This window comes from Nipponia nippon, unplaced genomic scaffold (genome assembly GCF_047370975.1).
Source record: "Nipponia nippon isolate SJK-2023a ecotype South Korea unplaced genomic scaffold, ASM4737097v1 scaffold_3, whole genome shotgun sequence".
Lineage (NCBI taxonomy): Eukaryota > Metazoa > Chordata > Aves > Pelecaniformes > Threskiornithidae > Nipponia > Nipponia nippon.
Window position 1 is genome coordinate 123736694 of NW_028262347.1, and position 25071 is coordinate 123761764.

Consider the following 25071-nt stretch of genomic DNA (forward strand, 5'->3'; position numbering starts at 1 on the left):
AGGGAGAGTTAGATCAAGAGTTTATTAACAAGGTGAAATGCCAGGCAAATTTTATCAACTCTTTAAACCAGCTGCCTGTGGTTTTGACAATTCAATAATTTCACAGCCCCAGGGAAAGCATTTTCTTCCTGCTTTGTTTCTTTCATGGTTTGTAACAACATTTGCCTCATATTTTCTGCACTGCATTTACTTCTACCTACAGGTTTAAGACCTTTGCATGCCTTCCAAAACTCCCGACTTCCCCGAGATTTCCACAGGGCACCAAAGCAGAATGTTGCTTGAAATACTTCATTTTGGATGCATTTCTCATGCTCCAGTAGTTAATTTGACATTTATTTCTTTTGTTAAGGGCTGCACAGATGGAGACATGCTGCAAGAGTCCAAAGGCATGTCAAAAACGCTCCCATTAGCTTCAAACTCATGCACCAATATTTTAAATAATCTGTTTTTTTCTTTTTCTGCTTGAGTATATGTATTATTCCCTCCTCCCAACCTTTGGCAAAGAAATGGATCTTTAAGGTTTGACCAGCTGATTCTTTGCTCGTTGGGAGCTTTCAAGCTTCACTGCATCTTGTGAAAAAAAAAAAAAATACGGACTTACACAAGTAATTGTGGTGAACTGAAAACCTCAGGCTTTGTCCTGAGAACATCTGAGGCAGAGTGTACTGATACTTGGGATACCACTTGATTTAGTCTCCTAAGGTGTTTTTAACAACTTTTTTCCCCCACAAAACATGCAATTTTTTTCTCCCTCACCAAGAGCACATTGAATCACAACATTTAGCCATCATTTTATTTGGCTTTTCTGCTGCCTAAGCTAAGCCTAGCTAAACAAAAACAAGTCCAAATACACTGCTCAGCTATCAGCAATTGTTTTTTAAACCTGAATGCATTCTGCTGACTGCTACCTAAACATAATTTATTTATTTTACCTTGGTAGAGCTTGATTTTCTCTCCGCAGCACTCTCCTGCTGAAGGCCTGGGCATGTCCTCTGACCGTCAGTGCACCATTGCTTTTGTGTCACTGCTGGGGAAAAAAAAGCAGAGAAAGTAACATTATTTTCAATGTCCTGGAAGAGATGAGTTAGAAAATGTGGTTTTAAATGGAGTGCAAGCAGGAGGGAAAGAGCTACTGTAAATGATCTGATTGCCCTGCGATCTTGTTATCGGAGGGATCCTATTTCTCCCGCTTCCCAGGAGAGGCACTTGAAACACCCCTGGGATCCTCTTGTAAAGATGTGTTTGTGAACAGTCTCGGAATGTGTTCAGGGCTGATCCAAAGCTTGAATATCTCTGCTTTTGATTTCCATGGCTTTGGGCACGGGTTTGGAGGAACTGAGGAAGATGGGAAATGCAGATTTCAGCAAATGTCACTGTTGTGTAGTCTGCAGAACTGGGAGCACAAGTGAGCTCAGTAATGGGCTGGATGCTATGAGTTTGATTTCATTTGAACTAAGTTACCTTCACATTTAAAGAACTACAGCAATTTTAAATCATATTCACAAACTCTATTACATCATAACTTTCCTAGTCAGTGATAACTATTACATCAGTACATCAGTCTCTGATTTTGTCATCTTTTGTTTTCTGTGGGAGCTAGCCTGTCTGCAGCTTTTTACACAGAGCTAACTTCCATATAACATGGAGCCTGGGCTATTGCAATGATGCATTACATCTGCTGTCAACAGTTTTGCCAGAAGTTACATTACCTTCTATTTTGTAATAAGCATCTAAAATTAATTTTCAAAAATTCTCTATTTGGACTGAAATCTCTTGACGTTACCGGCTGTTGCTTTATAGCAACAAGCCATACCACTGGTAAGACTTTTGTTTTTTCTTTCACTTAGACAGCCTGCCACAGAAGTTGATAATTTTTCACTAAGCAGAACTTCCGTTTACATGGAAAATTACATTAAGAAAGGAATATAAATCAGCTCCACTTTAAGAAGTGTTCATTAAAGCTTATCTACCATAGCAGGGTTCATGGCTTCATCTCCTTAGGTACAGCTAAGGAGTAGAAGGGAAAGAGGGGGAAGGTATCAGGTCTCTCTCTCCCATTGAGAAATCTCCCTGAGTCCCACCACAGAACAACAATCACAAAACACTAACAGAATGTTTGATGAGCCTTCTGCTTTAATAAACTATACTAAGGTATACTTTAATACTTTACTTGCACAGCTCCAAGATGCCAATGCCATTGGGAATATTCATAGCTGGCATGCAAAAGAGAGGTTTGCTTTTGTCATTGAACAAAGGAAGGTCCTGAGCAGCAGAGAAAACAGCTGGACCCATTAGCCACAGTGTGGAAAAAAAGAGAATCCAGAAAACAGCCGGAGCAGAGGCCCCACTACACATTTTTGGCAAAGAAATAATGCACGGTTGCAATCAGTGAAAATGCAGTGAACCTGATCTAGCACAGAATCATGGTAACTGCTGGCACAAAACACGGGCGAAGTGCCCTTGGAGCCTGCTCCTCACCCTGTTGTGGTACACTGAGAAGGAGGTGCTATGCTTTCAGTGAAGGACAAAATCCACCTGCGTCCACAAGCAGTGGGACAGGGGTAACTGCTGGGTGAGCCTTGTGGAAAGCTTATTTTCAGTGTATCAGTACTCTCATGAGTTACATGTGAATACCTTCATGATGTAAATAAGACAGCATATGTAGCAGCTCTTCTTTTTAAAACAACTACATAGGGAATAACTCGCAGAGAACAATAAAGAAGAAATTCTTGGATTGAATTAAGGAAAGGCCTCAAAAAATCCAAAGGTTTGATAAAAAAAGTATGTCATTAAAGTGACAACTTCAACTAAGTTATCAATATTTCCCTCGAACACTTTACAGCAAGAAAACCACAGCTGTCTCAGATTGAGCTGGAAAGCTACAACAGGAGAACATCAACTTGTGAATGTCAACCAGTGCGCAAGGAAATCCAGAAGGCTGGCTGGGGATAAATCAGATCCAGACAAGCATGTTTTGCCAGATGGCCTTTCCTGAATTTCATTCAAATGTATTTTCAGCACAAGAGAAAGACTGAGTACTACAGGGTCAAACAAGAACAAGTTGTCAAAGTCCACTCAGTAGATTACATATAATATGTAAGATATTCTTGTCAAAGTAACCTCCTGTGATTAGCAATAATCTGTAGGTAGGACCTTCCAATTCCACACAGATCCCTTGGAATAGATTAGTTAATTCTTGCTTGTTTAACTTTAAATAGTAGCTGTTTCTGGAGCAGGAGCGATAGGAAGAAGCAAGGTGGGAAGAAGAGGAGGAAACATATATTTTCTTTGCTAAATCATCCAGAGTGGAGTTTTGCATTGCATTTTGTACCATATCCTACGGAATGATATTCTCATATTGCTATGGGAATCCTATTGTTGGAAAACACTCAAACTTTTGGCAAGTAATTTAATCTAGTTGCTGAAATAGATTAAATGGCATTGGTGGCAAAAGCTCTGGTATTTTTTATGACATTATTAAATCTATTCTTGGAAGATTCACCTTTGTTAATTCATGTCAACAGAACAAGCAAAAAAAACCCCAAACCTTTAAAAAGAGCTTGAATCTGTGTTTGAAATAAAGACACTTCAGGGAGCACAAGGGTTTAGCTGAGATGTGTCACATTCAGAGTTTTCATACAAATTCTCATTGCTGACAAAACACATTGCACTGTAACTCTTGTTACACAACGAAATGCAAAGTTCAGTTTTTCCCTGGTGCAAAAGCATGAAAGAAATGGCATTTCAAGTACTTTCCATCTCTGTAGGGAGTATGAGAAACTTATTTCTGAGTTTAAATCCTGAGGATTTGTTTAACCTCCCCAGACCTTCCCTTCCCACTGCGACCCACCTCTCCAGCTTGCAAACAGGAGATGCGATGAGGAATAGAGGAGCAGTTACTGGCATATGAACTTCGTCCTATTACGTCTTTACTCTTTTTATTTTCTTTCCCCACAAATACTGTTTGTTGAACCAAATGATACGCTCCTTGGCAAGGCATCTGGACATCCGGCTACAGACCAGGGTTTTCCTAATTACGGAGTGCAGCTGGAACCGATTCTCCCAGTCTCGAGTGCCTGGATGTCTGCCTCAGGCCAACTGGCAGACGGCTCAGATAATGATTCAGAAAAGATGTACTTGTAAATCAGCTTGCTAAAACATAGATAGATTGCAAAGGTGAGGGTGCTGGTGAAAAATAGTGTACTGTGAATATTTGGCATGCGCGGGGTAGCCCAGTTTGTAGCCAGCCGAGGTTTTGTAAAACCTGAGACACAGATGAGAGCAGTCCATGGATAATGCTATTTTGCCAGTGTTTCGGGTCTTTGCTAGACACATACAGACTGCTATGTGTGTGCGGGGGGGGTGTTTGATGACACCCAGAGTGACACTGGGCAGAGCTGGAATGACTTTAGACCACTGGCCCTGGCCTCATCTCCAGTTTTTGTCACGAAAGTTGCATATTTCATTCCTTTACTATTCATATGCTGACAAATTTCAAACGCGTGTCAGCACTTCCGATCTCCTCTGCTCTGCTCCAAGCCCTGCTTACTTCATGCTGACCGGGTCTGCCATCCCCTCTGAGCCACCAGCATCACCTCAAAATGAACTCCTCTGGAGCCTCCAGGAACCTCCAGCGCTTCCCTCAAAACACCATAAAACAGCACCGCAGAACAAATACACAAGTGCGAAAAGGGGAAAACTACTCCACTTTACCAAAAAATTACCTTTTTTTGTTGACCATCTAAGAGACCTGTGAGGGGAGTCAGGCTCCCTCCCAGGTCTGTGGCAGCCAGGGTCCCTACAGCCCTCAGGTCAACACTCTTGATCAGCCAAAATGCTCAAATTCCCCACTTGGGACCTGGGAGCTAAAGGACATCGATGGCTTGGCTGCAGGGTCAGGCACCAGAACAATCACCCACCTAATACAACATCTTTGGCATCATGTAAAACTTTCTTTTAAGCCTTTTTCTCCTTCTATACATTATTCCTCTGTAAGTTATCGGCAGATAAACCATATCATTAAAATCAACTTGGAGGAATTCATTTATACTTTATTCTGTTTAAAATATTAGATATGTTAAAATTCAGTTGTGACTTATTTATTTCAAATACCTTGAGGAAAAGAGTGTCATCATTAAAGATTCACCACTCTCCCTCTCAGTAAGGGCTGGGAGAGATCATAATTCACTTCTTCAGATCTGAAGTGAGTCATCCAGAAAAACCATCCGGACATTACAGATATATCCAAGATGAAAGCCAAGTCAGAATGAACACCAGAACCAAATCCACATCTTCTGGTCTTCTTCGTGTGTCATAAAGAAAGAACATCATAAAATTGCAGAGAGTATTGTCATCTAAAATAATTGCAGAGAGTATTGTCATCTAAAATAAAACTGAACAATGAAGCTAAAGTTCACATGCCTGGTACTAAAAAGTAGACAGATGAATGCTGAAAATCCCACCTTATACCGAAGTCCCTGTTGATATTAAATTGGTTTATAGGGAATCTACTGGGGAGTTATGCATCTCCAGAAAGCCTTGGCACAGGCATGGTCTTGCCATCCTTCAAGGACGTTATCCTGAGCCTTCAGAAGTGATGTTAAGTTCAAGGCAGAGGTGAGGTGTTGCGTTGACGATGGCCCGAAGGCAGCATCCCAGTGAAGATGGGGCACAGGCAGGGCAGGAAGGCAGCCCCATGGCCACGTGTGGATTTTACTCGCTTATGATCTCATAAAAATGCACCTGATTTTCATCTCTGCAGGATTTGACATTCAGCTACCTTCATGTCAGAAGAGACAGCAGTTTTCACTAAGGTACTTAAGGAGCACACGATGTCATCCTGATAGCTTGAACACAGCTAGAAACCACACTGTACCCATCAAGCGATGATGACAGAGGGAGAGTACATCAGTCCTGTTAAAGCATCTTTGCTGAACTTATAAGAAGTAGCATGCACCTTACAATGGGAGTCAAACAGCAATATAGATTTAAAGGGGGAGAAAGCAGCTGCCAACTCTTTTCTTGAAATCTTTCTTGTCATGAAGAAAGCCAAACCAATACAAACAAGTACCTGGCCACAAAAGAAAGTACCTGAACACAGTTGCACAAAGGTAACAGTATTTTAAGGCAGCTTTGTTAAGAAGATCAAATTGGAGTAAGGAAAACAGCCTGAAATCCTTTCAGTCCGAACAGGATTCATTATGTAAACAAAATAGAAAAATATTTTTTTAAGATGTCAGGATGGATTTTCTTCTATTACAAGTAGCATCATGAGATTTGTTAACTGAATTATCTTTCCCTGCTTGCACACCTTGAAGCTGTAGCTGGCTGCCTGCAGAGATGATTACAGGATCTGCCATGGAACGGACAAATGAGTTCTGGTCTGCTATCAAAAAGCCAGAAGTCGTAAATCTCTCATTATCCGTGCCATTAGAAGCAAGGTGCTCATCAGGGGGCTAGAAAGAGCACAGGAATTATATCTTGAAACACATGCATAAGAGAAAAAATATTGTGCTTTCATTATATATTGCTATTATTCTTTATCTTCACTTAATAAAATAAAGCGGGGAATCACCCCCAGCATATCCATCACACACACAGAAACAAAACTAAGTGGATTCTTCACTTTCTCCTTTTTCCCTTTTCCCTCCTTCTCCAAGTTTTTGGGGTTTTTTTGTTTGTTTTTTTGTTTTGTTTTTTTTTTTAATTTTCAGTGGTGTGGGGAGGAACACATTCCTAGGTTTCTCTACGCAACATAAGTTTATGCTAACAAATCTCAGTCCCTAGAAGCAGTGACTAACTCACCAAACCTGCCGAAGCCCAGCTGTGTGGACATAATTCAGGCCAAGGACTCAAATGGGAGTACACAGGAAGATTTAACTGACATAGGTTTGATTTCTTCAGTCTAAATAACATGGTCTGTCACTGGAGCTCCCTGCTGGAGCTCTTCTGAGATCTTTATGAAATGTGGTAGGAGGGGAATGGGGAGCTCACAGTGTATTAGAAGCATGGAGAATTGAGGTGGATCACGAGGGATTTGCCTGTTTAATAGGCAAATCATTCTCTTTCATAATTTTTCTTCAGTAGTTGCATTGTAGAAATGGAAGAGATGCCATAAATGTCACAGGTTGCTATTTCTGTGGCAGTGAGAGAAAGAACTGGAGACAAGGAGCAAGGCTCCTCAATGCCTACGAGCCAAGCGACAAAGGTCTTGGAGCTCCATGGTTCTTCCCAGTTTGGTGGGACTGGCTTCCACCCATCTCTTTGCACTGCTAAAAGCAATGCAATATTGTCCATATATTTCACCATGATTCTGAAAGATAGATACTTTTGTATAATTTGGGCACATTTTCCTAAGAAGATTTTGCAAAGCAGGGAGAGATTGTGCATGAGCAGCAAAAACCCCAGACTCTCCTTGGAGAAGAGGACTCTCGTCTAGGCAATCCTGGCAAATTCTGATTCTGGTATGAGGTGCTCTAGCCTCACAGCAAGGTAAGGGGCAGCACAAGGGAGATGACACCTTTGGTTTCTCATCGAAGTTCCTGTTTGGTGGCAATCTTATTTTTTTGGAAAGCTGCTGACACTTAACAGTTATTTGGGATTTTTTTAAACAAGTCCTCCTGTGGGGCCTCAGCAGCTCTGGAAGAAGCATCTGCAGAGGAATCGCTCGGGGGGGTTTTGTCCTGGAGGTGATGTTTGGGACCACATGGGAAAAGACAGATCGATAGCAACCAAATGGAGATGAAGGGCTGACAGGCTCTGAAAGTCTGTCACTGGCATGGCACGGGAGGCAGGAGAGGGGAAGAACCAAGAGCAAGGCGATCACTGGAGGCCTGCTGTTTCATGTGAGAAATATGTAACACTGATTTTTGGGTTAGACAAACTTGAATAAAACATTTAAATATGAACACTAGATGTGCCAGAAGTTTGTACAGAAAAGAAGGTAGACAGGAGACAGAGAGAAAGAAAAGAGGTCCAAGCAACATCCACATTTAAAATTTTCAGGTTCTACTTCTCTCTAGTTTTAAGGCATTCTGAATGCTATTCCTGGTTCAGGTCCTTGCACTAGGATTCACTAGTACCTACTGTAACATTATTTGGCTTATTGACCGCTGAGCACTAATATACTCTTAAAATAAAGGTGTAACTAACAGAACCATTTCATACAGAAAGAGCTATTGGAAGGGATCCTCTACCACTCTCAGAGTCCCCTTCACAGCACGTTATTAAGACATCCACATTTTAGTGACCACGTCTGTTTCTGAAAGTACAAGAATGTTTGAGATAGCCAGAAGACTCTTAAGTGACTGTAAACATGACAAATACTATGCATAAGCGAACAAAGGAAAAGCAGTTCTGCAGCCAAAAAGCGTATTTATGAAGAGCTATTTTAGTGCTATTACGTGTATGAATGTAAAGGTCATAACATACACAGAATTTGATGGTACAAATGGGTCTTGTAAATAAAAATTCCACTAGTCTTACTCAGAACTGGTAGCAATTACAAAACTGGCACATTTGCCTAAAGCTGCTTCCGCATAATAGGAGCTAGAGGAATTGTTTGGCTTCAGCAATTCAATATTTCTTACATTTATCTGCTTTTGTAAGAGCACAACTTTAAGACAAGAAACTGTAGAGAGGACAAGAGAAAACCTGTGCCCTGTCTGTTATGCATGCATTTTATGACTCAGTATATATCCTGCTGCAGGGATTTTTCACCATGCTTTTGCTTAAAAATGGTATTTTCTTTATTGATTTTTTTTTTCCTTTTAATACTCTTAATACAGCGGTGGCTCCAGAAAATGATGTGTGCTGTAGGCATAGATGCTTTTGTCAAGACATCAAAGCAGCATTTCCAACACACATCTATATTAGACCAATTTTGTTTCCAAAACAAAGAAACAGGATGTTCTGAGCCAAATTTGACACTGAACGATTTGTACAACGGAACTAAACTCAGTGGAGCACCAGTCATGCCAGATTTAATATAGACTTTTCATGTTACTTTTGTATAATAGAAGCATTCATTTTTGTGTAATACTTGGGATATTATTTCTTTCTGGAGAGACTTTCACATTAACTGCTGTGATTACAGACATCAGAAACTGCTTGATAATAGGGGATGCAGTAAGCTAGAACCAAGAGAAAAAAAAATCAGTGTTCACAGGGTAAAAACACAATAGCTAAGATTTAAATAAATATGAAGCCTAAAAAGTTAAGTTTCTAAGTCACTAGTTTGATCACAAAGTAAATAGTTTTATTTTGCATAATTTAAGAATACTACGCAGCTCCCACTAATTTCAGTTGCCACCGACTTGCCTCAATTCTAAATCTGATGATTCTTCAGGCAGCTGAACTTAGGATTGATTCTACTACATAAAACTTTTCGGTTGGTGAAATAATACCTATATTTGCCTTTTGAAGGGAAAGCGAAAACCAAATCTCTATTCATAGCGTGCTTTTACCACGTGGCACGATTTTTTTGATCTTGGAATTAGCCCTTTTGAATTCCACTGAAACAGGTTTAGAAACACAGATCATGCTAGAGATTAAAACAAAAACTTAGTAATACGAACATAAAACAAGGCATGGCAGATTTGGTTTTTAATCACCAGGTTCAACAAAAGATAATTGGTAATCGCCTTTTTTTTTTTTTTTTTTTAAATCACTTGGGCTTTCAATTCAGAAATGGAGGGTGCAGAAAAGCTTGGAATTGATAATTAAATGTTAAAGTCCTCAGAACCTTAATTTTTGGTGTCTTTTAAATGCTGGTTGGCAAGGAATGAAATTTAGAGTTCTCAAGCTCTCTTTTGGCTGTGGGTGTCACCTGAATGAGAAGGAGCAGGGCTGGGAGCTGTCAGCACCCACCCGGCCCCACCGGCCGAGCAGCCCGGCTGGACCAGGCAGCCGTGGCCGCTTTTCCAAGAAGCAATAACCTGCTGCCTAGCAACAACCCAAACCTCATGATTGTATATTCCATTTCTTGTGCAAAACTAAAAGCTCAGATCCCAAATTATTGCATTCAACAACATCAGAGCTGCAATAGATGGATAAGAAAATGCACTTTCCTTTACGTGCTGCAAGACTTCCTTGCTCTACAGCGTTGCATTCGTAAAATACACACACACCCTCCAACACATTTTGATGCAAGACCAAACTGGAAAATATTTCAGTATGTGAACAGCGATTTTCATAATAGTTGTCCCCTAGGAGCTACTTCTATGAATAAAGTAATTCACATATCTATACATTTGAATGATGAGGTCATTTACACTGATTTAGGGCCAAACACAACAGGTCACATTCTCTAGGGTATAAGTATGCTGGATAGCATGACACAGCTATGCTTGCAGGAAAGCTGTCCCTGCATTTCAGAAGTCCTGTTTTTTTCCTATTTATCACTCACTGCAAGTGAAACAATTAAAGAAAAAACAAAAAAAAAAATCCCCTCAACCCTTTTGTGCTGTGCTCTCTACTTGGATCAAATTTTTAGCCTGATTTCCAGAAGGAATTTGATTTACCCCCTATCCTTCTGTCTGTCCAACCTGGGGCTTTTGAGCTTGTGGGCTGTTTCAACCAACACGACAGAAGGGTCAATAACTGATCTCCGACAAGCTTACTGCAAAAATCAATGGCTTTGTAGAAATGAGAGGCTGCCACAAAAAGAAGTTCACTGGGTCCCCCATTTGACTCGTGGACACGCCTAGAGGTGAGGCAGGACATCCACAGTGCCATGTCGCTCGTGGAGGGTGCTGCTCCTTGTCCTGGGAGCAGCAAGGAGGCACGGGGCACAGAGGGAAGAAGGGATGGGTGATGAGATGCAGGGAGAAGCATCAGAGTGAGACCTGGGTCTGGGGTACCTACTCAGAGGTTTCATCAGCTCTGCTGCTCATGAAACGATCTCTTTCTCGTTAGCCTGTATTTTCAATTTCATCTTTTTGTTTTTATTGTCTAAGAAAATATGGAAATCTCATGGTAAGATTATGGAAATTGAGAGGCTTCAAGAAAAGTTAAGTGCTGGAGGCCGATCTAATGATGCCATAACTGTTTGACCTCAGTATTGCTGTACCTTAGACGTAATCATGCACAACATCTGTCCTGTTTAAAGTCACATAGCAAATCATTACCAGAGTCATCACCTTCCTGAATTTGCCTACTATGACAGACACAGCATTGGATACCCAACTTATACTACAGAGAATACCTGGAATAATGCCATGTGAAGTAGTAACTGAACAGCTTAGGTTGGTATATCGAAATGCTGAAGTAACTACTTATCAAAGGCAAAATTAAGTTGTTATGGGTGATTACTACCACCACTTCATTTGTCCTACTGTTGTTCTGTTCAGCAACAATCTCTGATCCAGAGTCAATGCAGAAACCATTAAATAATTTAGCTGCACTCTTCATCCAGCGCAGCTCCCCCAGCCAAATTCTGGCCCCTCTCAATTTCAGTCTTTCCACTGTGTGCTCTGAGAGGAGAATTGATCCCAAAGGTCTCTTCAGGTCCACCACTTACAGGAGACAGACTTTGCTGAGTGTGCTTTCAAAAAGCTCTTTGGTCATTATCGATATTCTCTCTAACATTAACTACCATTAAATCCTCCAGCTAGAAGCTGCAGAATGACCTATAGGACATTATCGAGCATTTTCAAGCTTAACAAGGAGTATGCTAAGAGCTCACAACCCCGTACTGGCGACACCGATGCTCAGGTGGGATGTGACCAGGTGATGATCTGTCTGAAGCCAAGAGCAATGAACTTTGCATTGGGAGTAAGAGAGATTCATCCTTGTACAGAGAGCCATTGCAAGCCTGGATACTTTGGCAAAGGAGAAGTTTGAGTGGAGTTTTCTTTTAGGAAAGTTTCAGCTGGAAACTTAGTTTAGACATAAAACTCTACAGCCTATCTACATTGCTACGGTCCTCATGCAAAGTGTTCCGCTCTCCATTTTGGGCTAGCTCCCAACTGAACTCTCTCATGACACAACATGATGCCCCTCCCTCACCCTCTCTAACCCAAGCAAAAGCACCCAAGAAAAATTCCTTGGAAACAGTCGGCATTTTATGGAGTAGGCTGTAATTATTAACCTGACCTCCTCGCAATGGCCTTGCACACACACTGTGCCGGTGGATTATTCACTGCCAGTCGCATTAACTGACTTAGCTAATATGTGTATCTGCAAAACACGATAACTAGTTCTACCTGGTTTCTGAATCCTTGTGAAAATACAGCTCGCACCCTTCTTCACCCCACACCCATACTCCTGGGGTAACCTCAGGTAACTAGCGCATTACTGTGGGTACACTCTTGTCTGTCATGCTGCTGCTGGGCCCACACTTTCCCATTTTAGGGTGGTGTCCTGGCTAAATTCCCAGCCACAAAACCCCTGCAGGTAGCTGTGGGAGGCCAGTGAAGTACTTTGTTTCCACCAACTATGCTGTCCCTCCTTCCAGAAATAACAATTTCACTTCTCTTCTGAGTAGGTTGTACCCTCCCCTCCCCTGTTCTCACAGCACAACTACATCTTTTTCTCCTGATTTTCTTGGGCCAATAGGCTCAGGTAGATGCCTTTATCGGATTCTTGAAGTTACTTTGGTTGACTTCCAACGTTTTTTAGGATGGGATGGGGTTTTGCCTGTTCTGCTGTTTGCTTTTTTGGTTTGTAATGGACATTTTGTACATTCACTCAAAAGAGTTACCTTGGTGACTTTTATGTCCAAAGGCAAAATGGAGAAGAGCTTGGCCTTTGCTGGGGCACATATAAATGCATGCTGAGAACAGTTCAACAGCTGCTCCACCATGAGGAGGCAAGGAGGGTCACGAGCCAGTAAGGTTTTATTTTAAACCATGGACATCTATTCTCCTGTTGGAGCTGAGAGATGCTGTATTTTGTTTCCCATGATACATACATGCAATTGGATAGTGAGAATGATAAACAGATGTGCATACAGGGGTATTGATTCTACAGAGTACTGCATTATTCAAGAGAGTTGAGACTAAAAGGTCAATTTTTACAACAGAAGTATTTACTGTAAATTAAAATCCTACCAATTGAAGCCAACTTTAGAGGATTAGCACAAGATTCACGTGCTGCTTTAATCACTCAAAAGACTAAGAAAGATCAAATAATGGTAAGAAAGAAAAAGCAAATTCAGGGCTACTCTTTTGTACATTGCTTAATATATTCCAGTACTCACAATCCTATATCACATACTGATGTTACGCACGGACACGCACTGCAGGGATACCTACAACAGCAGGCACAAGAGCATGCTTAATCTTACGCTCTTTTGGGTTAAAGGTTTTGGCCTCCTTAAATAGATCAAAAAAAACAGGCTTTCAGGATATTGCTTTTTTAAAAAGAAAAAAATTAAAACACACTTATAAAGAAGTATACGATTTGGATACTTAGTGGGATAGAAGACATCCATGATGTAAAAAAAAAAAAAAACCAAAACCAAAACACAAAGATTTCAGCAAGTCATTCATGCTATTCTAAATAAAAGGGCAAAAATGCTTCTCATACCCTAGCCTGAAAGCATTATTTCAGAAGATCAGTCTAGTCTATGTCATGTTGATTTAGGACCATCTTATTACTCTAAATGTATTACTGCATTAGAGTAATGGGATTAACACCTTGGCCACAATGTTAATGCTGATAGGTGTATATAAATGCAGATTTATATACCTCATTCAACATTTAAGGAAAGGTTATTAATCCACAATTAGGTGGTGGGTTGTAGCTTTTTTTTTTTTTTTAATTTAAGTGAAGTACTGAAGCTGAGCACAAAATGTTTCTGTACCTTGGGTATAAGTTAGTATTTCTGGCTCTGTTAGCCATAGTGATAACTTTAGGATTTTCCCGGGGTTTTCAAGGTTGGAGGTCTGGGGTTTTTTTTATTGTTTTGTTTTTTGTTCCCCCCCTACCCCCCCAGACAGCACTGCCAACTTAGTTCCCTGTTGCTTTTAAAAAGTAATAGCTAAATCAATAAGGTGCTATTGACTTCCCTGAAACTAGCCAAGGGAAAGTTCCACTGCCTCCAAAATTTATTCTTCTAAAACCCCTGCTTTTCTACCAAAGCTTCCAGTTAAGAGTTATTTATTGGCAGAGCTGGATTAAGATCTGGAATACACTAAACCCAAATTATTATAACTACATGCTCAGATTCCTGGAATAAACTCCTCCTTTGGGGAGCCAACCCCAAGATTAGCTCCATCGGGCTGGGTCAAAACTAAGAGAGAAAGAAGCAGAGAAGAAAGCCTATATGGTATGAAGTAATGCTGTAATAAAATACAATATCTCCTTGAATGAAGAGTTTCCAATACCTTTGCCTACAGCAAGTTATGATAACTGCCGTTGCTTTGTATGAAGAAATAAACAGCTTTACGTTACTGACCTCTATCATATATAGCCATGAAATCAGAGTGCAATTGTAGTTATTTGCTGCTTTTTAGATATTAATTTCTCTTCCCCCGTGCTTAAGAGGGCTGACTGAAGGCAGCTTCAACTAGATTAGGCTTCCAAAACCTTCATGCATTATAGACTTCCAAATACAAATTTTCCCTCTCAGAAGGTGAAAGTGTTGAGTCATTTCTTTGAAAGATCTGATGGAGGTTATCACTCATAAAAAGAAAAAGGCGGTGGTTCAAGGGAGGGCTAAGTGAAACACAGCCAGCAAGCTGCAGCCCCGGAGAGCAGCACCGGGACTCAGGCTCCCGGCTCCCCTGCTTTGCTCCGCTCACCCTTTCCTGGCTTAAATCAGCCAGGCACTAGCAGCTTATCCGAGATCATAATGTGGATTAACAAGGGCTCATCGGATGGAACCGTGTGCCAGAAATAATTATGGTTTAAAATGCAAGAGCCTGGCAGGAAGGGATTGTCATTTGTGAAGCCAGTCCATTTAACGGAGAAACAACCCGCATATTACAGTAGAGGATAATTTGGCAGTTACAGTTTCAGTGGCTCAGAGACATAAAATACAGTCTCATCAATGTGTAAGATTAGAAGTAATTAGCCCCTATATGGTAAAGTCATCACTTAGAAACTAGACTCCATCTGGGGACTTTTTGTAATGATGCCTCAGAGACAAGTAAGATGGGACCTTTGACTTACGTGATTTGGAAGGGACTGAGACCTAATTAAATCTGCAAAGATGCCGTAACTGCAGTAAAAGGGATTTTTAAATATGAAACATATTCCCTTTCTCTAAACAAACTAGGTATATTACACTCTGGAACAGTAAGAGAATTAATCAAAAGACAGTGAGCAAACAGCTGTTGTGTGGCTGCCAAGCAGAAGATGATACAGGATTATACAGACTTGAAGAACATTTAATAAGAATTGAAGAATATCTAATAGTTCTTTTTTTAAGGATAGGGTTTTATTTAATTGTCGTGAAAACCAAACACATAACCTCCATCATAAATCCAAGAGAGTATGTTTTTCTAAACCTGTTTCTCCAAGTGCATCAGTTATAATAAACACTGATTGCCTTAAATAAATAAAAGCTAATTCTCTTGTCGAATGTCCTGGTTTTGGCTGGGATAGAGTTGATTTTTTTCCTAGTAGCTGGTATAGTGCTGTGTTTTGGATTTAGTGTGAGAATAATGCTGATAACACACTGATGGTTTAGTTGTTGCTGAGCAGTGCTTACACTGGTCAAGGACTTTCCAGCTTCCCGTGCTCTGCCTGGTGCACAAGAAGCTGGGAGGGGACACAGCCAGGACAGCTGGCCCAGACTGGCCCAAGGGATATCCCATACAATATGACGTCATGCCCAGTATAGAAACTGGGGGAGGTGGCTGGGGGGCAGCAATCGCTGCTCGGGGACAGGCTAGGCATCGGTCGACGGGTGCTGAGGAATTGCATTGCACATCGCTTGCTTTGTATATTCTTTTATCATTATTATTATGATTTTCTTTTCCTCTGCTGTCCTATTAAAACTGTCTTTATCTCAAGCCACCGGGTTTACTTTTTTTCCCAATTCTCTCCCCCATCCCACTGGGAGGGGTCCGGGAGGGTGAGCGAGTGGCTATGTAGTGCTTAGTTGCCAACTGGGTTTAATCCATAACACAGAAATAATATACAATTTACTTTTTCACTCATTACAAAAAAAAAAAAAAAAAAACAACAACCAGACTTGCAGGTTTTCAAAGAGGGATACACAGAGCTATTTTATTTTTGCTACTGTATTCCATAAAGCACTTACCATCTTCCATTTTCTTAAAAAGGCTTGGCAGTTTGTATTGAAGAAATGAAAAATTTTAAGGTAGCTTCTCAACAATGACTGTCTCATTTACATGATCTATCTTCTCCCAAGAAAAAAAAAATATGACTGTATGATATTAACATTTTTCTACCATAACTCAATACTCTGCATTTTGTCAATGCAGATCTGGATCATTAAAGCCTGGAAACTAAATGGAAAAGTATTTTAAGGCCACGAACTAAGAGCAGAGCAACAGGGATATACTGATCTCAAAGAGAAAACAGTACTGAGATGGCACATTAAGTTTACACGCTTCATCATGCTGCTGAAAAAAGACTAATTAAAACAGCATCAAACTCATACGTAGGCAGGTCAATGCTGAAAGAAGTTACCATCTAGTCAAAAACTTCAGTATTTTTTTTTTCTACGTTTGTAAAAAAGTCTTCGAAGCAATTTGATCCTTGCATATATGATGATGGTGGGGCTATATTTTTAATTTATTTATTTTATAAAAGAACCATCTTCACCCATTCCTGACTCATAGAATCATTTAGGTTGGAAAAGACCCTTAAGATCATCAGGTCCAACCGTTAACCCAGCACTGCCAAGTCCACCACTAAACCATGTCCCTCAGCACCACATCTCCTTGGCTTTTAAATCCCTCCAGGGATGGGGACTCAACCCCTGCCCTGGGCAGCCTGTGCCAGGACCTGACAGCCCTTTCAGTGAAGAAATTTTTCCTAACATCCAACCTAAACCTCCCCTGGCGCAGCTTGAGGCCGTTTCCCCTTGTCCTATCGCTTGTTACTTGGGAGAAGAGACCGACCCCTGCCTGGCTGCAGCCTCCTTTCAGGCAGTTGCAGAGAGCAATGAGGGCTCCCCTCAGCCTCCTCTTCTCCAGGCTGAGCACCCCCAGCTCCCTCAGCCGTTCCTCATAGGACTTGCCAATTCAGTGTTTTAATTATCAAAAAAAATCTGTGAAATTATACACTATTTGGGATTGCCTGTAGAACTGTGAACTCAGTAGTCCTCATTTCACCAGACTTGGTGAAAGGATATCAAACCAAGCCTCCAGCTATAAATACATTATCCCATACAACACATCCACAGTCAACTGCACAACAACTTAAAACATATTATTAGCATGATGACCAAGACCATTCACTTAACAAAAAGAGCCCCATACAAACCAGCTACCAACAATAAAGAAGTCACCATGGCATCTCACTGGTGACATATAGAACTATCATAACTCAAACGCTGGCATGCCTATTTGTGAAAATAAACCGGCCATCATAAACATTGCAAAACAGATTAGTGCTTTCCTTTAACTACAGTGCACATATATATGAAATGGTTTCTCCTCTGAACAGTAGGGTCTACACTATTTGGTCTGATCCATGCGTCATTTCTGTGGATATCTATCTGTGCACAATGCAATTCCACCAGCAGCTATTTCAAAGAAGTTCAGTGGGCTTTCTTTACAAGAAAAGAAAATGTAACCACTTATACCGTTTTTACTAGAGGAGCATGATGAGCTTGATGGCTAGTCAATCACCATGAGAAAAATCAACAACAATCTAAATGCTCAAGTATTTCAAGCCTTCAAGTGACCTTTCAAGAAGATTTCAGTTTGAACACACAATATGAGGAAAAGCTATGGATTTTGGAATTCATCTTATATCCAAAGCCTTTGCTAAATGTCTCTTAGAGTTGCTAGAAAAGTAAAATAAACAGTAGTGGGGATCAAAGCTAGTAAAAAATGAATTAAGGAAAAGGTAGGCTGGTGTCCAGACGGTGATCCGGGTCAAGCAACATATATAACTGTTTGTCTTTGATTACGTGTGTTGGAAATACCACTCAGCCTTCAGAAAGAGGGCGATCTCTCCTCAGATAGTCAGACAAACTGGGAAAGACGGAGGTGGACAAGGGAAAAAAAAAGTAAAACTCTCACAGAAAAAGCAGTCCCATCTGATAGAGCAGTCCCTCTGCAGGAAAACGCAACGGAGGGAAGGAAAGAGGAGAGCTTTGCTGGGAAAACCCTGGGGAGTCAGGAGGAGGCCTGCAAAGAAAGGCTGACTCCATCTACACCAGAATAGAATGCTTTTAAAGCTGAGACAGTTTTCTTGTTTGGTTGCTTGGTTTTTTTGTTTGTTTGTTTCCCCCCCAAACTAAAAGCTGAAGAAAAGTTGGTTATAAAAGCCTCTGTATCTTTGGACAGAGTGGAGAAGGAGAGTCTCAGGTTAAAAAAAAAAAAAAAACAAAACACAACACAACTAATTGCAAAGAACAGTCAAGACAAGGAAGACTGCATTTATATATGGAGCACAGAAACAGCAACTGAAGCAATACTGTGTGAGTTCAAATAAGAATACATAGCATAGAAGCATTGAGTAATCCTGAATGCCTGCTTATTTTTAAAAAAGGGATATGATATCACAAGCATCTCAGAAATATGATGGGATTAAGATAAATCAGTGGACACTATGAAATAAAAAATACTATAAATTATATGGAAATGACAGAAGACCAGGCTGACAAAGGAGCAGAGCCAAGAACCAAGGAAAATATACAGTAAGCTAGGTAAATAAACAAAATACACACAGCAATACCTCAAAATCTCCTTAAACTCAATTTCCATCCTAAAACAGGAGAAGTATACTAAGAACCGATATTTTCCCAGAATGGCCCAGAAAGGGGTCCATTACTGCAAAATATTGACACTAAATAAGTTGGGACTTGCAGCAAAAGTCAAAAAAGAACCAACATGGTAGAGGTCTACAAAAATCACAAACAGTTTTCAAAAGATGCATAGGAGGAGGTATACGGAGACATGAAACTACTGGGTAGATACGTGCACGTTAGAAGATTTTTCTTCTGCACAACGCGTAATTAAGTTGTGAACCTAAAAGACCAGAATCAGGATAACGATGTAACTGGATCCTTGCTCTGACCCGGTGTGCTATTATGTTCCCACCACAGGGTTTCTACGAAAGACACTTTGGGCATCCTTCAGAAATATTTAGGAAAATAAGACCTTAAGAAATAATGCAAAGGTGGGTTTGGGGTGGGGGTTTTGTTTGTTTGTTTGTTTTGGGAGTTTGGGGTGGGATTTTGTTTATCTGAGTTTTTTTGTTTGTTTCTTTTACAGACCAGATTTGGTTTTGTTGATATTCAAAACCATAATGACAGTAAATTCCTCTACACAGCTAAATGCTATACTGCAAGTATCCATGAATGTAAGCAACTGCAGTGTTTTACTGCGAGGTGATACATCTAGGAGATCAACCCAGCTATCATGTAAAGACAATCCACAAGAAAATTCTACCCTTTCCAAGGAGTAAATCGTTCAAATAACTCTGTTATTCAATTATTTTAGTACGTATAAATTGCAAAAACCACAACAAAAACAGTTCGTAACTGCTGTTCAGTTTGATGTATATTTACAGAGGAATTAAATAAATTAACAAAAAAGAAACAAGTTTAGAGGTTCCACTTCAAACTTATTTGTGCCAAGACAACATGCACCGGCCTGAAGAAGAAATCTCTGTTCTAAAATAAAAGCTAAGCTGTTTATTGAAAAACAAAGCAGCACATTCAAGGCTTTTGCCTGTCCCATATTATGGGAGGATACTCTAGAGAACAAGGTCATAAGTTTCATAGTCTGTATTGCTCTTAGGAAGCAACGGCAGATTTATCGTAAAGGCTTGTCAGCAACAGCAGTGAGGTCACTGTGCCCCAATACACAGAAAATGCTCATCTACCTGGAACCCTATTACAGTTGCAGGCTAAACATTTCCTCACCCAACCCTTTGGCTTGAGAAAACATGTATTTACCTTATAAAGCTGTAATTCTGCATCAACATTCAGCTAATTGGAGGTCTACTGTCATTAATTTAGATAATATACATTCATCTTACAAAAATAGCTTCTAGCATCTTCTTTAATTTAACCTTTCTTTTAGCCTTCTTTTTTTACTGTCACACAACTAGCAATTCAGTGCTCACAAACGACCTCCCGTGCCCCAATCATGCCATAACAATCAATGGTAGAAAACTCATAAAACAGATTAAATTCTACAGCATTCGCTTTGATGAATTAGTAGAATTTGTTCCCTTTAGCTGCTCAGAGTTAATCTTTGATTTTTAGCTGAGTGCACTGCATTGGAAAGAGTAAACTAGGGACACGTCGTATTTTTGTTACTTACATGGCTGTAATGGAAACGGAGCCACAGCATCCATTGCAGTCAAGCTGACTTTTAAAAATTTTTGCTGTTTATCTCTGTTATCTTACTACTTAAAGGTATGAGGACAAACTGCCCATGACAAAGTGTTTCTGTATAAAACTTGCGATTATTACGTTATACTATAATGATTATACTTTCCTACCTGGTGCTACCCCATGCCAGAATGAGGCACAACTGAGGATCATTTTCCCACAAAGCTTTAAGGATGGCAAACGATTCAAAGCCAAAAAATTAACTCCATCACTGCAAATCACATAACATGTTTTGTTCAACGTAAAATTGTTATTCACCATTTAAATTAAGGATTGCAAGGGAAATTCATTCTGAGCTTTTTCCATTTCCCTCATACACACAATTTGGCTAATGAACCAAGAAACCAATTAGTGAAACAACTCAATTTATAGCAGGTTGAGGTAATCTTTAGCCAGGGCACAGTTAAAACTCCTGCACTGTGAAAAGAAGACTTTTCATCTTCAGAAACAGCACTGTGGAGTCAATGAGCCCTCTTAATACAGAGCATCAGTGATGGCACTATTTGCCCAACAACTTCGCCTCTCCCCAGCAGCACCTACCAGGCAGCGGCAGAATCTGGGTGAAATCTCTACGCAAATACAGCATTTTCTTTCTGTTGACATTTTGTGGATCTTGGTGTATTTTGACACATGGACGTGCAGTCTGTGGTGGTGCACGGCACAGGTTGGATGTCTATGCAGAGATATGGTTTTTGGAGAAGCTTCATTTCCATGTAGCAGTTGTCCCTTTGCATGTACAGTCCCCTCTTACCACCATGCCTCAGTTTTGCATCCAAGGCGTTGTGCTGAAGACTTTCTCCCAATTTGCAGCCCCACTCACTGGGTAGGTGTCATGGTTTAACCCCAGCTGGCAACTAAGCGCCACGCAGCTGCTCGCTCACTCCCGCCCGGTGGGATGGGGGTGAGAATTGGAAAGGTAGAAATGTGGAAACTCGTGGGCTGAGATAAAGACAACAGGTAAAGCAAAAGCCGCGCGCACAAGCACAGCAAAACAAGGAATTCATTCACTCCTTCCCATGGGCAGGCGGGTGTTCAGCCATCTCCAGGAGAGCAGGGCTCCATCACACGTAACGGTGACTTGGGAAGACAAACGCCATCACTCCAAACATCCCCCCCTTCCTTCTTCTTCCCCCAGCTTTATGTGCCGAGCATGATGCCATATGGTATGGAAAAGCCCTTTGGTCAGTTGGGGTCAGCTGTCCCAGCCATGTCCCCTCCCAGCTCCTTGTGCCCCCCAGCCTGCTCGCTGCTGGGGTGGGGGGAGAGGCAGAAGAGGCCTTGACTCTGTGCAAGCACTGCTCAGCAGGAACGAAAACATCCCTGTGTTATCAACACTGTTTCCAGCACAAATCCAAAACGTAGCCCCATACTAGTTACTGTGGAGAAAATTAACTCTATCCCAGCCAAAACCAGCTCAGTAGGGTTGCTCAGGCTGATGTGAGCCTTGCACATGACTGAGGAGAGGGACTACAATAGAGGCCACTTTCCAGCTTCAGCGCTGAGCCAGGGGTGTCCTCTGAGGTGCCTTGGTCACATGAACCAATGGAAAAAGTCTCATGCTTTAGAGACAAGAGGATTCAAAGAGAGGAGGCAGAGGGGACAGTGCTCAAAGCAGCTGATGTGCTAATGGGGAGGGCATATCTCAACTCCCACCTTCTTCCCAGATGCTGGGATCCACAGCCCAAACCCACTCCGTCATGTCAGGTGTCTCAGTCAGTTTTTCTAGTTATAAGTAAATGGCTCATTAAAAGGCCTAAAGAAACAGGAGATGGACTCTATACCTGAGATTCAGAAGTGTATTTTCCCAGTTCCCAGAACAAACCCATAGCCAGGCTGGAGGGTGGGCCAAGGAAAACAACAGAAGGTTCATGGGATAAAATAAAGCACATAAAGGAATAGGAGAGGCAATCAACTGCTAAAAGGAAATCTTTTCTCCAGGGACTGCTCGTGCATTTTGCACTACAAAAAGTACTTTAATAAAGTACATTAAAAAATAAGAATCAAGAACTGCAGCCTAGACATTCCCTTCTGCTGCTGTAAAACCAACATAGGTGGCACTAAGCTCTGGAACACCGAATATACCCTTGTTTGCTAAACCACCGTTCTTCTGTGGGGTTTCCATCCTGCTACTGCCTGTTTCTTAACATTGTGTTATCACCCTTGGTTAAACTGATTAAAGATAAGTGTTCTGTGCCAGAGAGGCTTGTGTGCACAAGTGCAAGACACGCATCAATTGCTTCTTCCTCTATTAAACCATACCAGATCCTTACACACCTACCCAGGCCCCCCCAAATATTTCCACTCTCCCAACCTTCCTATCACTTCTCACGTACTTCGATACCACCCTTGACATCCAGAAGTCAAATCCAGTCCCAACTTTCACGCATCAGCCTGAATGCCTTGCGGCTGATTGGGGTAAGTGTCTCAGAGGGGGAGCTCCCCTCAGCTGGAAGAGGGTTAGAGGCATAGGGGTATGGCAAGGACCTCTACAAGATATGGATATTTTTTTGAGGTATTGCCTGTATGGAGGCATTTATCTTGTGCAGCTCGGTTACGTACTTCTACGAAGGCATTTGGGGAGCAACTCATACAATATTCTAGTAGCACTATGGTGTGCACTTCACAGTTTGGAAATCACAGGTTTAGAGGAATTTCATTTCAACAGGAGAGCACTTCCAGGGACGATCCTCTGCCGATACCCTTTCTTTCAATCAGCCTGTGCAACCCCAGTTGGAAAAGGAGAGAAGCAAGAGAAGGAAAGCACTTATACTGGAAGTGGAGCCTGCCTGACACTTGCACAATTAATGAGTCCCAAAATTGGACACAATTCAGAAGTTGTATATAGACAGACTCAGATCGCTACAAACGTGAAGTGCACGAAATAATTTGAACTACTCAAACATTATTGAGCTGCAATCAACTAATCACTTAGGAAAAAGACCAAGAGTCATGAACAGCTTAATGTAAACATCTTTTCAGCATGGAATAATAGGCAAAAATGAAAACAAGTATTAGGCTGCATAAGGAACAGAATGCATTATGGAAAGTACAGTAGCACTAAACATAATCTAGTGGTATGCTAAAGTACTGTGTCTACTACTGATTCTCATCTGTAAAATTTTAAGGGGACCTAGGTGGTTTAGGTATACCTGTTATTTTTAGTCTTTAGGTACTAGGTGCTCCTATAGCGAGAATTTGGGAATGGGCAATAAATGTGGGAGGCTTTGTTTTTTAAACTCAGCACATCAATAACCACAAATTTGCTCAAAAAAAAATATTTAATTCAAATTCAACCAAGAGTTCCTCTGAGGCTTGGGCTCAATTTGGTGCTTGGTGGTAGAAGTCAATCCCTTCCTTTTTCCTTAGAATAGGAAAGGAAAAGAAGAATGAACTTGACTTTATTTACAGCAATGGTAATATTATGAGAAGCATGAGACTTGGTAATTGAGTCAGGCGTAGAAGTGGAAGTCTCCCGCGACAGCCTCTAATTGTCCGAGCTCCAGTTCAATCCAGCAGACACAGATTCAAGTAATATTTTGAATGCCTGGACAGTACCTGTATCAAACCTGGCCTCCGGACCTCTAGAGATTTGCTTCTCACTGCATTTTGGTCCTTCCATTTTAATACAGCAGAAACCAGAAAACTGTATGGGCAATTCTCCACTTCATGCCAAAAATATTTCATACATAAGTGCATAAAAAATTCCATTCCCTAGCAACCGCGAGATTCCTGCTTGAAACAGCGACGGGAAAGATGGGTCTCCAGGAATGCTAGAGACAAGCAAGAATTCTGGGGGCGTGAAGTTGTTGGTAATTATGTCTGATCACTGGCTGCACATGTTTTTACTGAATGCGTTTAGATTTACTGTAGAAATTGGCCTGAAGTATTACTGAATTCTGCGAGCCCTGATTAAAATAAACCGTGTTCAAGATACATGTACTGCAGAGAGACTCTCGAGTCCAGGGAGAGCTCTGCACGAGCGGGAAGTGTCAGACACCAGAACAACAACAAATTAAAGAAATGAATCATCTCAGGAAATATTATTGCTGGTTTCTGAAAACAAACTAAAACACAGTTGCTACCTGAGGAGCACAAAGGGGAAGAGAAACAACATTAAAAGTAATAAAGCGGAGTTCGGATGTGAGTAAGAAGCAGAGCAGCTCAGTGAAGACCCAGACAGTAAATGAGCAGAGATGATTAAGACTAAGTCATTACACAGTAACCTGCCGTGATCATCTATCGGCTGGAAGGGTTGGAAAGGCAGCCCCAGCACATGAGAAAAACCCCCTTGCTCACTCTTTTCTTAGCTGCCCCTCGCAGGCCCAGAACAGGACTTCGTTTACCAGCCTGTCACATGCAGACAGTAGCACAAGTTTCCTTGCAGCTCACTCAGCTCTTCCTCGGGTTTCTCCCCCGAGGCTCTTTCTGACCTCTTTGCTCCCCGAGCTAGACGAACTCCTGGAAGGAGCCGCCGAAACAGCTCTTTAACTCTGCACAAGCCACTCAACCCCACATTCAGCCCTCTTGCCTTGGATGCTTCCCGCAAGCGTTCCCTGGGCGGGCCCATTTGTTCAGGGAGGACA

General features: G+C 41.2%; 1 protein-coding gene across 3 annotated transcripts in view; it reads right to left on the reverse strand.

Moving 5' to 3' along the window:
* CUNH10orf90 (chromosome unknown C10orf90 homolog) overlaps positions 1–25071 on the reverse strand; it is a 101036-nt gene that overhangs the window by 65453 nt on the left and 10512 nt on the right. For 2 of the 3 annotated variants that reach the window (XR_015706537.1, XM_087766151.1), the window contains exon 2: positions 933–1027. Coding sequence is in view for 2 of the 3 variants with exons in the window: in XM_087766151.1 (XP_087622277.1) it covers positions 933–1027 (95 nt within the window). In the remaining variant the exon portion in view is untranslated. The remainder of the gene's footprint in view (positions 1–932; positions 1028–25071) is intronic. The other variant, XM_087766153.1, reaches the window with a different exon arrangement.